Raw genomic sequence first — 16,302 nt, forward strand, 5'->3', positions numbered from 1 at the left:
GAGGGGGAGGTGGCATTTCTGTATGTCACTCAAACTGGCAAAATGTTGACATCATTGATGCCTATGATAAAATATGTAGAAAGTTTTTAAAAAGTTATTTAAAGATACATACAGAAGTACTAGGTAAGTCAAAGTGAGATTCTAGAAGGACATCAGCAGACCACAGAAAGGCAGACAAAAAAAAAAAAAAAAAAGGAAAAAGAAAAAGTCAGGCTTCAGCCGTAAAGTATAAACGAGGTTATTGGGCATAACTGGCTTAGCTGGTAATTTAAAAATGGACTGACAGAATGAATTTTAAAATGACCCAGTTACATGCCATCTATAAGAAAAATTCCAATTTAATGCCACAAGTAGGTTGGAAGTATAAGAACAGGAAGGTTAGACTATGAAAATATCAATCTAAAAAGAAGTCCCAGCTGTGCTAACGACAAGCAAAGATTTCTGGAGGAAGAGAGGGGTGTCAGAATGGGACACAAAAAAAAGATCCATAAATGTGCACACTGAATAAAACTGAAGACTTTAGGATGTAAAAACTGCCCTGCAGTGATTTCTGGGGGTGGAGGAAGTTGTCATTTTATGGCTTGGTTTCCTATTTCTAAAAGATCCAGTCTAAGATACAAGAAAAATATATCTGGGGATTTCCTCAGGGTTTTACAGAATTAGGGAGAAGCAGGTAGGGTTGTTTAGAAAAGTGGTTAACCAGCAGCAGGTCCCATGTCACATGGTGTAGACATGTGGGTTCTGTTTTTGTTCTGTTTGAGACAAAGTGTCAAGTAGCCTAGACTGGCTTTGAACTCATGTAGCTGAGGATGACCTTGAACAGATCTTCTGGCCTTCTTCTCTGAGACATTTGGGCTGCTCAGGAAGTTGTTGGGTGGGTTAGGCTCCTGACTTTGAAGACAGGCTTGGTGTGAATGTTGGATGTTCATTATCTTAGTGACCTTGGACAAGTTATTGAACTTTTTACCCTGTGGGGTGAATACCAGACAGATAATGCTGCCATGGAAGAATGTAAGACGAGGAAAAAGGAGGTTCTTCACAGTCACTTCACCTTAGGAGACAGGAGGAAAAGTTAGCAGAAGAGAGGCACAGTTGCAGGTGGGTCAGCGTGCCAGAATCCAGGAAAAGGTCTAAAAGTTGTAGCAGTGAAGAGCTAAGAAGAAGCCCTTCAAGCTGACACTCAGGTCTTTGCTGATCATGGCTTTGGGTGTGTGGAGGGCATGGATCCAAATTCAATGTTGAGAAATAGGACCTGGCTCTCAGAACAGTGGCAACAACAGGAGGAGGGACAGTAGCCCAAGCTCTCAGAACAGTGGCAACAACAGGAGGAGAGACAGTAGCCCAAAGGAAAGGACTCTAGTGAGGTTGAGGAGCAGAGAGGAATTTGAGAAGAAGGTGCAACTGTTTCCGATTCTGGGGGGGGGAGTGCTGTGCACATGAGTGTGCAAATGTATCGTTGACATTCCATCACTGTGCCACGTGTGTACTCAGAAGTGCACATTCTGATGCAGCTGCTGGCTCAGACAACTGATCTGTTTTCAGTATTTAGTGGAAGCCCAGATCTGTTTTCCATGGCAGCTGCACTGTCTCTCATCCTCCAGCAATGCGGTGGCTCCAGGTTCTCCAGGACTCTCCAGCACCTGTGTGTTTTCTTTGCTGTGTTGAAATAGGCACCCTCTGAGATGTCAGGTGATGTCTGGTCATAGTTTTGACACATCAATGAAGAAAAATATGAGGTATATATATATGTAGAAAAACATAGTGTACATATATAGTAATATATGTACATACACACATATATGTAATGCAGTATTATTTAACCTTAAAAGGACGATAACCCTATCTTAGGTTACAACTGGGTAAACCCGAGGAACATTACCCTCAGTGAAACAGAAGAACACAATGCCAAGAAATTGTACTTCTGTCCTTCAATGAGGTGGCTAAAATTGTCCTATAGAAGCAAAGCATGCAGGGTGGTGTCCAGGGCTGGGGTGAAGCTTGGGGACACTATTGATAGTTTAATTGGTATGAAGTTCCAGTGATCATAGACTTTCAAGCTTTACTGGAGACTTGTGGTGCATTGTGTCTACAGTTGACAAGGTGATCTAGTGCCCTCCAGCACTTGTGCAGATAGTGGATATCACATTTAATGTTTTTGTTTGTTTGTTTGTTTGTTTGTTTTGCACAAAAATAAAGGGACACCAGAGAACTCTTGGGAGAGACAAATCACATATTACCTTGAATTGGTGATGGGATCCCAGGTATTCATAGAGTTCAAAGCTCATCAAAATAAACATATTAGCTACACGCAGATCCGTGTGTATTAATCATACCTCAAATCTGGAGAGAGGGGGAGGGGGGAGGGAGGAAAGGAAGAAGGCTGGTCTGTCCTGCAGTAGAAAGTTAGTCTCAAGAGCAAGGTGAGAAGTCATTCCAAACAGGCTGGGATTGTACCCAAGGCTGCAGTGTCAGTCCCTGGAAGACCCCTCTTCCTTTGGGGTTTTATTTGATTCCCATTCAAAAGAAAGGGAGAGCAGAGGAGAATCAGGAGTTGTAAAGGCTGACAATCTTATTCAGCACAATGGTGGAATAGTGATGTTTTGAAAGGTTAGTTTCTGCTTTCTATATTGGCACTAACTTGTTTGTAGATGGAATATGTCTAGGACTTGCTTTACCCTTTGGGGAAACTAAGGATTACTTCTTTGTTTTTCTAGAGAGAGGCTCTGAAGCAGGTCTTTTAGGACCCATTGTGCTGTGTCAGGCACTCCTATGCTTGTTCATCATTGACTAGGTGTCCCCAGTTGATGTCATTAGTCATTTGGGATGGTGAAGCATTGAGCAGCACACGAACAATCCCTTGGCAGAGAGGTTGTGTTCCTATTTCATTATTCTCAAGATGACCAGTCTGCACTGACTCGCTCACGCCCACTGGGAAGCCTGTGTGTCCAATCTGGAAATCTCTGGGGAGAATGACATTTCCCCACCCTGGGTGAGGTGCTTTGCTCAGTCACTGTGGACCGGAGGGCTCAGGTGGCAAGTCCTACAAGGTCAGTTTTGTCTGAGGCTGCTACGGGCTGGGTGTTGTTTGAGAAGGTTACGCAACAGTAGTTAGTGGGTGATGTTGATGGCAGATCCTGAGAGAGGAGGAGCCTACCGGAAGGCATTTAGGTCATGGGAGCATGCCCGTAGAAGGGATGAATGCTGGTCTTGTGGGAACCTCTAGGTTGTGATAAGCAGCCTGACACATCCCCTGACTCACTATCTCTCTCTGCCTTGGATACAATCCCTCCCTCTAACATCCACTCCCACCATGAAGCTGTCCTCCATGTCCTGATGACCTAGAAGGCCCTCAGTGTTCAGCAGATGCTAGAAACCTCCAAGGTACATAGTCTCTGGCACTTTGTTACAATATTACAAAATGGACCAAGATACTTGTATAAGAATTCCTCCCTCTTTTCTTTAAAAAAGTTATTTTTTTTCACACAGGGTCTTAATATGTAGCCCAGGCTAGCCTAAAACACATCTACTACATAGCCAATGCTGACCTCTTCTTGCCTCTGCTGCATCCTAAGGAGCATCATCCAGGTTGAACTGACAGAGAAGACATTTCCCAGAGTTCTATGAGCATCTCTTTCCAAGCTGGAGGAGCTAACCTCAGCCTCTGTTGGTGCTTACACCATAGGTACCAGTACCTATAGTAACTGCTACCTTCCCAGAAAAAATTTACTAACACATCACATTTCTAGTGACACTGGTGTGGGGCCTGGAGGGAACAGAAACACATAGTGTACACAGAGGCTAAAGCAACAGGGTCAAGCTTTATTGGAGTGATCATATTCATGTTTGCACTGCTCACCATAGGTGGAAAGGCTAATTTCAAAAAGGGTCCCACTTCCTTAACTCCATTCATATTTAGCAAACGGCAATGTATATTGTCCAGTGAACAATCCCACCTTAAGAGCACACACTAGCTCCTTACACTGTCCTCACACAGGGTGAAAACAATATTTATAATATGCTAGACCCTTTACAAGTTCAAACTTTAGATACTTGGGGTGTACTTGTAAAGCTAACTTTGTATATCTTTTTCCAGGTAAGGAAGGCCAGTCATTAAAAAAATACTTTATATAAATTCAAAGTCAGAACTAAAATATTCATTCCTATAAAAATATCTTACCGATAAAACTATTAATTTTCAGAAAACTGCTCTTATATAAACAAGTTATATAAATTTTCAGGAAATACTAAGTCATACAGTTCACACAGGACTTGTCCAGGTGACTTTATGGCCCAGCTGTCACGAGGGCTTGGTTTTCAGAGCTAGACCACAATTATTTTGACTTAAACTATGTGTGAATAGTTCAGGTGTTTTACAATAATCGAACTCAAGTATCTATTTCCTATGAGTCATTTATAGACAAGCTCTTGATCTAGAGAAGGAATGGTCAGATGGATGTTCGCTACAAAGAGGGCACATGCTCAGAAGGGCTCACCTACACCTGACCTTGAAATGCTTAACTTGGGAAACTTGTGATGGCATTCTGACCGCTATCTGAGATCAGCTCATTTATTTCATTCTGCTTGCTCTCTTTCAGGGCATGGTTGGGGTGGTTTCTCTGTGCCTGTGTTTTTTTGGATCTCCTAAAACACAATTTAAGCAGCAGGTAACACAACTCGGCCACATTGAGTAACATGCAAATCACAGATGCGGAAATCATAAAAACAGTGAACACTGTTTTCTCAGTTGGCCTCGAAATAAAGCAGTCCACGAGATTGGGGCAGGGGTCAATGCCGCATTTCAGTACCCAGGGCAGGTGGTACCCATTGTAGAGGAAGTAGAACACATACATGAAGGCGGCTTCGAAGATGATGCGGAAGAAAATGCTGCTGGTGTATGTCCACCACAGGGAGCCCTCAATGCGCACCTTCTGCCGTTTGATGTCCTCCAGGTCTTTAAACTCATTCCTCTTCTCCCCACGTATAAACTTTCGGGCAGTTTCATGTCTGTAGTAGGCCACGTGCATGGCCACCAGCAGTGCTGGAGTGGACACAAAGATCAGCTGCAGGGCCCAGAGCCGGATGTGGGACACGGGGAAGAAATGGTCATAGCAGACATTCTTGCACCCTGGCTGCAGAGTATTGCAGACAAAGTCTTCCTGTTCATCACCCCACACTTCCTGGGCAGCCACCACTAGGATCATGACTCGGAAAATGAAGATGACGGTGATCCACACCTTCCCTATGCTGGTAGAGTGCTTGTTCACACCACCGATGACAGTGTGCAGGGTCCCCCAGTCCATCGTGCAGGTTTATTCTTAAACAGATAAAAGGAAGCAAAGCTAATTAGTAAAAGGCACCTCTGAATTAACTGGCCAATACCATAGAGAAATTATAAGGTCATGTGAATCTAAGCAAGTCTCAATTACCTAGTCTGCTATATACTGTGTTTTCTGATAAGGAGCGTCCATGATAAAGATGTTCTCTCCTTCTGACCACAAATAAGAAATAGTGGACAAACTTCATTTATTCCCTCTATGAGGCAACATCAATCAGACAACTCTCTTATTAGGTGAAGGGTTTGTTTCAATAAGTGATCATCACTGTAAATAGATACTTGATTTCAGTTTTTGCATAATTGTGCCTTTCCCATGCAAAATAAGTCATCTAAATTCAAAGGAATGTACAACACAGGTTGTACATTAAGCTGCTGTTTGTCATTAACTCACCAATGCAGGTAAATAAACACATGCTCCAGTTCCTTTGCTTCACTACTGCAAACATGTACATTATATCAGGGTGGGTTTATTCAAGGACTCAGGTTTTAGTCACTAAGCAGCTTATCCAAGCCCCAAAATACAGCAAAAATCACTGATTAGAATCACACATTCTGGTTAGCTCAGCAGACTATGCAGAAACAATGCCACTAATTGACCTTTTAGAGTGTATATTTATATTTTTAGCTTGAATGGACCATCTGCCACAATCACGTGTTCTTAGGAAAGCTAATATCTTCAACTACCTCTTCCAAAAGAGAATCACAAGGTTTGACACAAACTGTTTCCTTGTTCTCTGGTGGAAGCAGGCCATTTGTCAGCTATTGCTCAAAAAATACGAGTCCCATTGCATTAGGGGCCACAGCAGCCCAGGGCTGTCCTCCCTTCTGAAAGATTGGTTTGACAGAGAAAAGATCTTCTGTCCACCACACTGGTCCTCAGCCTTCCTACTCCAGGGATCTCCTAATACAGTTCCTCATGTTGTGGTGACTCCCCCAACCATAAAATTATTTTTGTTGTTACTTCATGACTGTAACTTTGATTCTGTTATGAATCATAATGTAAACATCTGTGTTTCCCAGTGATCTTAGGTAACCCCTGTGAAAGGTTCTTTCGATCCCCAAAGGGCTTGAGAACTGCTGCGTTATGGTGGCAACTCTTGCTACTACTGATTCTCGGGGAGTTTCATATCTTGCATCCTGATCACACTTCCCAATCCTTCCATATTTCCTCCCCATCCTTGTGCCCTCCCCCTCCCAAGTAAAATTAAAAATAAAATTAAAAAGGAAAGAGAAAAATAACCATAATCTATATACTCACTAGAGCGTGATCAAACTCTCAGCTCCCTAAACAGAACTGAGTCCTTCCCCCACTGCATCCCGCCCAGAAGCCATCAATTGTAGAGAGCTAAGTTCAGCATCCTAATCACACTTCTAAAGAGTTCTCTGAGTAGCTTCCTGTCTACAAACAGCCACTTCTTCTTATCCCACATGACCAAGAAGAGAGAATTGGTTGGCAAGCTCTTAAAAATAAAAAAAAAAAAGTAAGAGGTATGTACTAGTATGGGGTAGTGAATGACACCGACCAGACACTGGACATCCTTGGAAACCAGGACCCTCAGGCAACTTTTCATCCACTTGAAGGGGATGAGAGAGTCACCAAAGTCCTTTTGTTGCTGGTCTCAGGAGAACTTTCTCCTCTAAGTGAGTGAGGAGCACTGAGCTATGGTCAATGTCTAAGCATATCAGATCCACAGCCCGCCTTCAGCATTGCTGGCCACTCTTCACCTGACCACCGTGTCCCTTGGGGTGCCCTTGGTTTGACTACTTTTCTTAGTCTATACTTTTCTCAGAAAGCTACCTGGTAGCTGCCATGTCCATCTGACATTTCTGTGCTGATTTCTACTCCTGCCGGGTCAGACAGTAGCATCTGAGGTGCACACAATGGGGGTAAAAGCGGGCATGATAGGTATATCTAGAAATTTCCTTATTTTGGTTCCAAGAATTTGTCCCCCTGCCATGGGCTAGAACCTTGCAATGTTCATAGTCCATAGTTCAAACTGACACATGCTGTGAGGACAAGAGAGGTGTCATCAGGACAGGTAGATTCTTCGAGCCCCACTGAACTTAGCTCTAATGAACTCACTGAGCCTCTTGCCTCTCCCCTTCTACAGGTGTTAAACTGATGCAATGATTTCAATTTAGCCTGGACTGGTTAAATCTTAATTGTTTTTTTAATAAAAAAATAAGAATTCAATTTCATCATCAAGGATTTGTAAAAGTGGAGGGAGAAGGGTTCTTAAAAACTGTGTCCCTTGTTGTGAAGGGCCGGTGACAGTGGGGGACCTAAAACCACAGAGAGATGGGAACAACTCAGAACAAAGGTTAATGGAGAGGCCTAAATCTGTCAAACCAAAAGGAAATGGAAAGACAAAAGTAAAACACCCACACTATGAAAAGGAGAGAGAGACACGGTGACCCAAGTATCAAATGGTAGTGGGTACAGTCCTGGATTATATCGCTATGGCTAGTGCTGGTGGTTATTTGGTGCTGGTGTTTTTGGTTTTGAGACAGAGTCTCATGTAGCCCAGATTGGCCTGGAACTCTTCTTCCTGTACCTCCTGAACATTGGGTTTACAAGCATGTGCCAACATGCCTCACAGTAGATAGTACCATTTTAATCGTCAACCAATGAAGGTATCTATCTATTTATTCCTAATGCTGGGGATTGAACCCCAGAACTTTGTATGTGTTAGGTGAGCAATCTACCAACTGAGCTACATCCAGGAGTCTGAACTAGGATGGTTTCTGTTTAACTTCCAGCAAAGTTCTAAAATGACATCCTTTAACTAGTTTAATAATTGGTGACAATTATCAGGGCAATGGCATGGACAACATCTTAGGTATATCTGGTGTTTGTAGACATCTCATAACATCAGTAACATAGTTGATCCTGTCAGTGCCTTTAATAGCACACCACAACTCTGTAGTTGAAGAGCACCCAAGCTCTGTCATCAGCAGAATATTAGTGTCTTTCCTCTTACTGTGGAAAAATGACGAGGCTACAAGAGAACTGAGTGTCCAGGCTCCCTGAAGACATACCCACTTCATAGTTTGGGTATTCCAGGGCACCTGTAAGCAGGTTTCACAAGGGGAGCAGCTAAGAGGCCCAAGACAAACTAGCCTGAGGGTCCAGACTGTGGAGCACCTGGCAGTAATGTTGGCAGTTGTAGCAGAAAGATTCAAACCCTGTGCTGATCTGGAACTGAGAAGCTGGACTGAGTGTTTAGTATTAACAGCAACCTGGGGATTTGAAAACTTGAAATAGGCTCTCCATAAAGCAATGATGCTCAGCTCCAGAAGCCTTTAGTTAGAGGCAGGCTGAGTCCCAACAGGCAGATCACTGGGAAGCCATAGTCCACATAGGCTCCACAACTTAGGAGTATTAAATATTCTCTTTTATTTACTAAAAACTCCACTCCCCAGAGAGAATTTCATTGCCTACTATAAGTATCTGTGTGGGGAAAAAAGCTATCTTAAATAATATAAATTATACAAATTAAGTTTTAGTGCTTGCTGAAAGCCACTGTATTAAATTTCCTCCATCCTCTGGAGGCATATCAATAAGTGACCCACTGGAAACATACTTTGCCACAGCTGTTCCCCCTGAGGCCTTGTTTGTTTTAAAATGTCCTCTCATTAACCAATTAGCACACAACTCCTACAGTTTGCTCAACAACTTGCCTGATGGATGAGTTTTATCAATTAAAACCTTTCCCTTTCCCCCAAGGCTGCAAGATCCATGGGGTTTGAGTGGTCCTGTTGTTAGAGGTGCTCTGCTTCCTCTGTAAGCTCTCACATCCCTTGTCGCTGGTCACCTGACATCTAGAAAGCAAATGGATCAGGGTCTCAAAGGACCACAGACAGGACTTGCGTGAATGTTGAGGGGCTGAGGTCAAGAGATCATGCTTTCTCCCTAAGAATATTAGTCCCACAATCCTAGAAGCAGGACAGGCGGAGACAAATGCTGGCACTAGCTTTCATCTTTGCTCCCTCTCCCCCAACACTGGGCCTCCAAGACTTTCTTTCTATCCTCCTAACGTTCCTAAATAGAAGATAATTGATTTTCAATGCACTTGCTTAATTTATTATTAAAAGCTAAGAATTTAGCTGTGTGTGGTGGTGTGTGCCTATAATCCCAGCATGTGGATAGCTGGGCAGAAGGATTAGAAGTCCCAGGCCCACTCGGGCTACAGGATCCTATCTCAAATACTTCAAACCAAGCAAAAACTACAAAGGAAAGGAACCCCAGTGGTAGATCTAATCCTTTAAAGCAGTGGTTCTCAACCTTCCTGTGACCCATCACACAGGTGTTCCTCTCACATGATGACCCCAACTCTAAAATTATTTTCGTTGCTACTTTATAACTGTAATTTTGTTACTATTACAAGTCATAAGAAAATATTGGATATTTACAGGGGTCTTAGGCAACCTCTGTGAAAAGGTAGACTGACCCCAAAGGAGTCATGACCCACCGGTTGAGAACAGCTGCTTTAAAGGAAACCATAGGATGTCTAAATCACTAAGGAAAATAAGGTTAAACTCAAGCATTGGTGTGTTTAGCCTACCCAAGACATTCGGGTAAAAAGCAGGGTGCCAGATTCAAGGCATCTTCCTGAAAAGCAACAAAGACTCACTTATTTGTAGCAGAAGAAAGGAGTGAGAAAGAGCTATGACTAGTAACTGTTGCTCACTCCAGCCCTAATTGGCTGCACCAAGGACATGACGTGAACCTGAGCTAGTCCTTTGGATCAGTGAAATGGCTCTTGCAGTTTCTTTGCTAGATCATGTCATTCCTGAGGGAGTCTTCCATAAAGCCTTGGGTATCTGTCCTACACAGCAGTTTTGCATGGGCCCAAAGCAAGAAAGTGGAGATCACCGTACAAGTATTAGGAGCTAGTTCAGAGTGTTGGATAGTTTGGGTGTTTCCTGAGCACTACACTTCCCTATACATGACTTCAGTTCCTGGGAAAGCCTGCCTGGTTCCCAGAGATTCTTCCCTGCCCAGAGAGCTCCATGAGGGGTGCACATGACGGACAACTGAAGATGAAAGGACGTGTTCCTCCTGCCCTGCCTTCTCAGTAAGAGAGGCACCCTGGCCAGTGGGAGACAGATGAAGACAGAGCCTAGGAAGTTCCTGCATCCTGTCACCCTGTTGCCCTTGTAGGTACCTGGGACCCTGAGGCATCTTTGGCTAGAGAGGAGAGGAAGTAGCCACTACTCTGAGAAAAGGTCACCAATGCAGAAATCATTTCCCAAATTACTGCAACCCCCAGAACCCTTTGCTGCCTGCAGTGAACAAACCCCTACTTCGAGTCCATACTTCAGGGGGGTCAGAGCTGGTGGGAGGAGCCTTTTCAATGAAAATCAAACTATCAACTGTTTCTTTGTACACCAGAGAGCTTCCTCTAATCTGACAGCTTCCTGGCTTGCCTATAAGGAACAAATACATAGATATGCTTGGTCCCATAGACGTCACCTTACAAGAATGTTGTTCCATTTAGGTTTAGGAAGACATATCACATCTTTTTCTGTGATGTATCTAATTACAGTGCATAACTTTGCACTCATTCTTGATATTATAATTCCAATGTTAAATATTTATCACTAAAGGTACAGCAATGTGCTCACTTTTGGGACACACTATTATGAAGTGGCTCTGCTCTTCCCTTTCACATTTCAAATAAGCTGGGTCTACTTTTGTTCCAGCAGTGACATGTTCCTTGATCATTTTTACACTCCTGGTTTGAGACAGGTCTTGCCGAGTATTTCTAACTGGCCTTGTGCTCCCAGAGTGACCTCAAACCCATAGTGAGTCTTCTGTCTCAGCCCTCAAGAAGTCATATATCATAATAACTGGCTTTTGAAGCCTTTGGTATTTGAAGGCTGAGGACAGTTTTATTAGAGTTGAAGAGAAAACGTCAGGGCAGGTGAGTTGTGCTTGTCAGCAGCTGCCCGGAGGAAGGGTGGGCAAGAGGAGAGAGAGCCTGGCCTTCTGTGTTAGACCTGCATGTTCAGCAAGGATGATCTGAAACTTTTTACTTAGGAATTTAATTACAGGTAGCAAAATCATGTCATTTTAACTCTATGGAAGACAGAACCCAAACAAAACCCCTCACCACGCAGAAAGAGCTTTCTTTTTCTAGATCAATCTACAGTCACTTCAGGGGAAAATGTCACTTGATGATTATTTAATAGACCCAAGAGGAAAGCACACTCCTTACAAAGGCCATGTGAGTTCTGAAGAGGTGAAGGTACAAGAAAACCAGGTTCAAGCACAACACCCATACCTGAATCTCGTTCCCAAGGACTTCCAGTGTGTCCAGTTCAAGGGCTACTGCAAAAATCCCTCTGCAAGGACTTCTGATTTTTCCTTCTACTCCTCTGGAAGTCAGCAGTGTTAGTGATGGTGGCACTGTACTGCTGCTCTGTTTAGGGCTATAGTGGGAATGTCACCTGTTGAATGAAAAGAAAATCATTGTTGCTAATGTTGCCAAGTTCTGTGCAAGTTCATTGGACGAACTTTGTATCACCAGACGCATTAAACAGTCAATTTGGAAACTGTCAGTTTTCCATGCTTTGTACTCCTCTGCCCCACAGAAGGCTCTCTCCAGGGTAGCGTTCTTTCCCTGTTAATCACAACAGCAGTGGTGGTGGTGATAATCCAGGATCCCAACCTCAAACCCAACTTTCAAATAAGCAAAGGGTTTGAAAAGCTGAGTATAGCCACCACCCACCACCCCACTACCAGAGGTGGTGTTTTTGGTTTTTTTTTTTGGGGGGGGGTTGTTTTTGGGTTTTGTTTTTGTTTTTAGCAAATCTGAAAAGTCATTCTTTAATCAAGAAATCTCTAGAAATCTCAGGTGACCCAAGAGACAACCTGATAGTCCAGTTTGAAATTTAATGACGCAAACCGTCAGGATCTGTGATTTCAAAACAGTGAGTAGTGATGGCGTCAGGTCTAGGATTCATATACCTTGTCAACATCCACTCGGCACCAGCGAAACCTTTGCTGTCCTTTAGATATAAGAATGGGCAACCCACAAAACTGTGTTTCTTCTTCCACTCATTCCAAATGACAGTTAACTTCAACATCCCTCCCCTAGGCCTTCTTAGCAGTTGCCCGTTCCAAGCAAGGCTCTCCCTCTCCATACAGTTCCTTTAGGTTCAGTTACGATTAAATGACTCTGAAAGGGTCAGGGGCGACTCCTGGGGCCCAGTTCCACTCTCCCAGATCAAGCAACAGCGCCTGAAAATTCTGCCCAGGACAGTGTAAGATAGGGCCTCAGGGGCCAAGAAACTTGGGTCATAAACAATCTTCCCATAATTGCATTCCACCTAACCAGTGCACCCAAACCTAGTCTCTGAAATTTTCAGACTGAGTCAGAACTACACAATGAGGATGTGCAAGTCAGAATTTTCTTTCTATTGGTGAAATTGTTAAAAGACCCTACCCAACTCTTCTCTCACACTGCAATAGAGAAAAAGAAACAGAACAAAGTCACCATGGGAATTTACCTTTCAATAACAGCCACCAGTGTGACCTGGGTTGATGGACCAGTCTTCTGGGTCTCAAGTCCCTGTGTGAGGTGAACTGGAACCCTTCACACCCCCAGTTGTGTGACAGGCTAGCACCCAGGAGGCTCTCTCCATCACCGCCTCCCTTTCTTGGCACTGTTCAGACAACACCCCCCAAAGACTCTGCTGAATCCAAAGAACTGACAAAGCTCTCCACAGGGGCAGTTCTGAGCAGCATCCTGCCGTTCTAAGGAAACTGCATCAGGACAGGACGTTTTTTCTTCTAGAACACTGGTTAGATTCTGCTAGAACTGGGGCAAAGAAAGCATAGTCTTCTTGAAGAAAAACCAGGCTGCAGTGTTAAACTTAATCAGGCACGGGTTGACTAAAGTCTCCTGGTTGGTGTCCCTTACCGCGGCTGCAGGTCCGTGGACTTTCCAGTGTCCATAGCTGTATGAAGGCCACACTCTCTGAGACCGGAGGCCTGGTCCCCAGGAACAGAAGGGAGCCCAAGACTGCAAAATCCAGGCTGCTAGCACCTGGGATTAGGCTCATTCAGGAAGTATTACCCGAGTCTGAACTTTTTAATCAGACATGTCACCAATTACTTTTAATTACTATTGTGCTCTCTACTGTCATCTTCCATAAGTTCCCGAGTCTTAATTACTCAGCCTCCAAGTAGTAGGGTTTGACTGACAGTAAACATCAATCCTTGCTCTGACTTTCTGCCTGCTCCCCAAATCCAAGCGGAACAAATCGGCGACAGACAGCCCAAAACCAGCAAAGGAAATGAGAAAAGGGACTTAGTCCGGACTCTGGTCACTTTAAACAACCTAATGTATTTATAAAACCTGTCATGCAAGTCAGAGGGGCATGGTGCATGCAGAAGTCAAACTAGTCCATCCCAGTTCCTGCTGCAGTGCGCAAGAGAGGGGGCGGCGCGGGTGACAACCACCCCGCTGTGGTTCCAGTCCCCGGGGGGCGCGCAAAAGCCGGATGCCAATGGGAGGTAGATAAAGATGCGGGGCACCCTCCTGCATCGTCAAGACTCTGCCTGTAACCGCCGGGCCACCTGGAGACACTCACCACCCCCGCGACCCACAAATCTGGCGTGGAAGTGGACAAACCACTTCCTTCACCTGCTGGAACTTCTGGGAGGAAATGCTTCCATTGGCGCTTACCTGCTCGGTGGAAGCCGGCTCCCGGCTCGCACCGGCACCCAGAGCTCCGGCCCTGCGCGTAGGTTAGATCAGGCGCCGGTGGTTCTTGGCGGGAACGGAATCCGGGACAGTGCGGGTGGAGCCTGGTTTTCCACCTGCGGCTTCTTTTAACCGCGCCCCACCCCGCCTCTGCCGGGAGGGCTGCGGGAGAGGAGCGCGGACGTACGACGCGCCTGCTGCGGTGCGCACCGCCCTCTCTGGGGCAGAGGAGGGGCGGGTCCCCTTCTGTGGAGCAGGGCGCAGGGGTACCTTCCCTGTAGGGCCTGGAGATCAGAGCGAGTCCTCGTCTTAGGGGTAATAGATTAGGGCACTTGTTGGGATCCTTCTTCTGAAGCCAGGGGACACTGCGAATGTCCCTCAGGAGAAACACCAGGTGTAGGATGGTCTTCCCTTGGGTTGGGGACACAAGACATGTCCCTTCTTGTGGACGTGGGTGGAGCGTGGACCGCGATGGGCAAGCTCAGCCAGATCCCATCAAGGGCAGGGAAGAGTTGGCCTCTGAGGCCTTCCTGGGGCTGGACACTGGAGGACTCCTTAATGAGGCGAAGGCTGTCCAGAGTACCAAGGGAACAGGCTTGGGATGAGTGGATCCAGCTAGTACTGTGTCCTTCCTGTTGGTAGTCCTGTTAAGGAGGTAGCTGGTTTGTTCTCATCCTTTCTGGACCCTTTAGGCACCCTCTCCTCTAGAGCAGCCTGGGGGTTCTTGATTCCTTAATGACCACTTAGGAGTCTCAAAGGTTTGTTTTTACTAGTCACCTGAATTCTTTACTGCATCATCCAGGGAAGTGGAGTGGACTTCCCTCTTGAGAAACCCCACTGTTAGCCGGGCGGTGGTGGCGCACGCTTTAATCCCAGCACTTGGGAGGCAGAGGCAGGCGGATTTCTGAGTTCGAGGCCAGCCTGGTCTACAGAGTGAGTTCCAGGACAGCCCGGGCTATACAGACAAAACCTTGTCTCGAAAAACCAAAAAAAAAAAAAAAAACCCCACTGTGTCTGCTGTCACATCGTAAGGTCAGGGCGTACAGGAGGTACTGGGCTGGAAATGTTGGAAGCTATTTATGGACCGGATTTTACAGGACCTTCCCTATGCTACTTCAGACAAGAGTTGTGTAATTGGGTTATTTTACAAAATTGGTTGGCAGGTATGTTCTTACCTGTTGGGCTATATTCTCACCTAAGCTACATTCTTCCTGTTGGGTCATATTCTCTCACGAAACAAGAGTAATAGTGCTTCTTAAAATGTCCCTCTCAGGTCATGGAGGTTGAGTCAACACTTTATAAAACCCACCTCGTAAAATATTTTAACACAGGGGTCTCAGAATTGGACCTGAATCACGAAAATTTGGAGCATGCAGATGGTCTCTGGAATGACCTTGAACCCCAGAGTTGGAGAAAAAAAAATGAGGCAGCTATAGGCTGCCCTGGTGTGCCTCCCTGCCTTCCAGTCTGGTCACAGCAGGTTCTTAGTTTCTTCTCCACCTCACGTGAAAGCACACAATTCAGGCAGGCTCACCTGTGGCCAATTTTCCCCCTAAGCAGATTGTAAACTTCTTTGGGGATTGTACAATTTTTTAAGTTTTAAGTTCTTGCTTTCTTTCTCCTTCATTCCTACAGTAATGGTCACTTTGCACATAGTAGGTCCACCAGAATCTATGTGTTGCTTGACAGAGATGAACCAGCTTGAATTAGCACAGCGGATAATTCTGAAGGACAACTTTTGCTTCTTCCTATAGAATGACATGCTATTACTTGGGTTCTGACACCTTGTAAAACAGTACCAGGGCAGGCAGGTGGAAGATGCTCCAGGACCACACAGGACAGAAGTCAGATGTAAGAGCCCTGAGGATTGCCTTATCACACTGGTGTCCAAAGAGGGGCCCACTCGACACAGAAAACCAGCTCCTTCTTGCTCACATTCCCTGTGTCAGCGCAGAGGCCTTTGATCTTGGCACGTATTTTTCGGCACCTTTATTGTTCGGTGCTCTCTTCTTGTCAGGCAGGCTTGTTGCAGCGATTAATGTAGACTTGGTGAGCTTACTGATCTGATGAGTTTCCCATCAGGAAACTGAAGTCAATTAAACATCATGTGGTAAGGATACAAAGATGCCCAGAGCATGGACCATGTGGGCTTTGTGTGTCAGACATGAAAACTTTCAGGGGACAGATCTACCATCTCAAAGCATCAGACCACCCTGAGACAGACCCTCATAGACTTGGTTGTACCTGGCAAAT

At 45.0% G+C, this 16,302-nt stretch overlaps 1 protein-coding gene across 2 annotated transcripts; it reads right to left on the reverse strand.

The window, feature by feature from the left end:
* Nucleotides 1-3,797: 3,797 nt before the first annotated feature.
* On the reverse strand, nucleotides 3,798-14,460 carry Gjb6 (gap junction protein beta 6). 2 transcript variants are annotated; one of them, XM_028787221.1, is made up of 3 exons: nucleotides 14,032-14,460; nucleotides 11,623-11,788; nucleotides 3,798-5,314 (listed from the first exon to the last, which is right to left on the reverse strand). In XM_028787221.1, exon 3 carries the CDS (start codon nucleotides 5,298-5,300, stop codon nucleotides 4,515-4,517), a length of 786 nt encoding a protein of 261 aa, XP_028643054.1. In that variant the 5' UTR covers nucleotides 5,301-5,314; nucleotides 11,623-11,788; nucleotides 14,032-14,460; the 3' UTR covers nucleotides 3,798-4,514. The 2 variants fall into 2 exon arrangements, with proteins under 2 accessions (XP_028643054.1, XP_028643053.1); XM_028787220.1 differs by having other exon boundaries at nucleotides 11,513-11,788.
* Between the last annotated feature and the right edge of the window lie 1,842 nt (nucleotides 14,461-16,302).

This window comes from Grammomys surdaster, unplaced genomic scaffold (assembly GCF_004785775.1).
Source record: "Grammomys surdaster isolate TR1022 unplaced genomic scaffold, NIH_TR_1.0 125617, whole genome shotgun sequence".
NCBI classification, from domain to species: Eukaryota; Metazoa; Chordata; class Mammalia; order Rodentia; family Muridae; genus Grammomys; species Grammomys surdaster.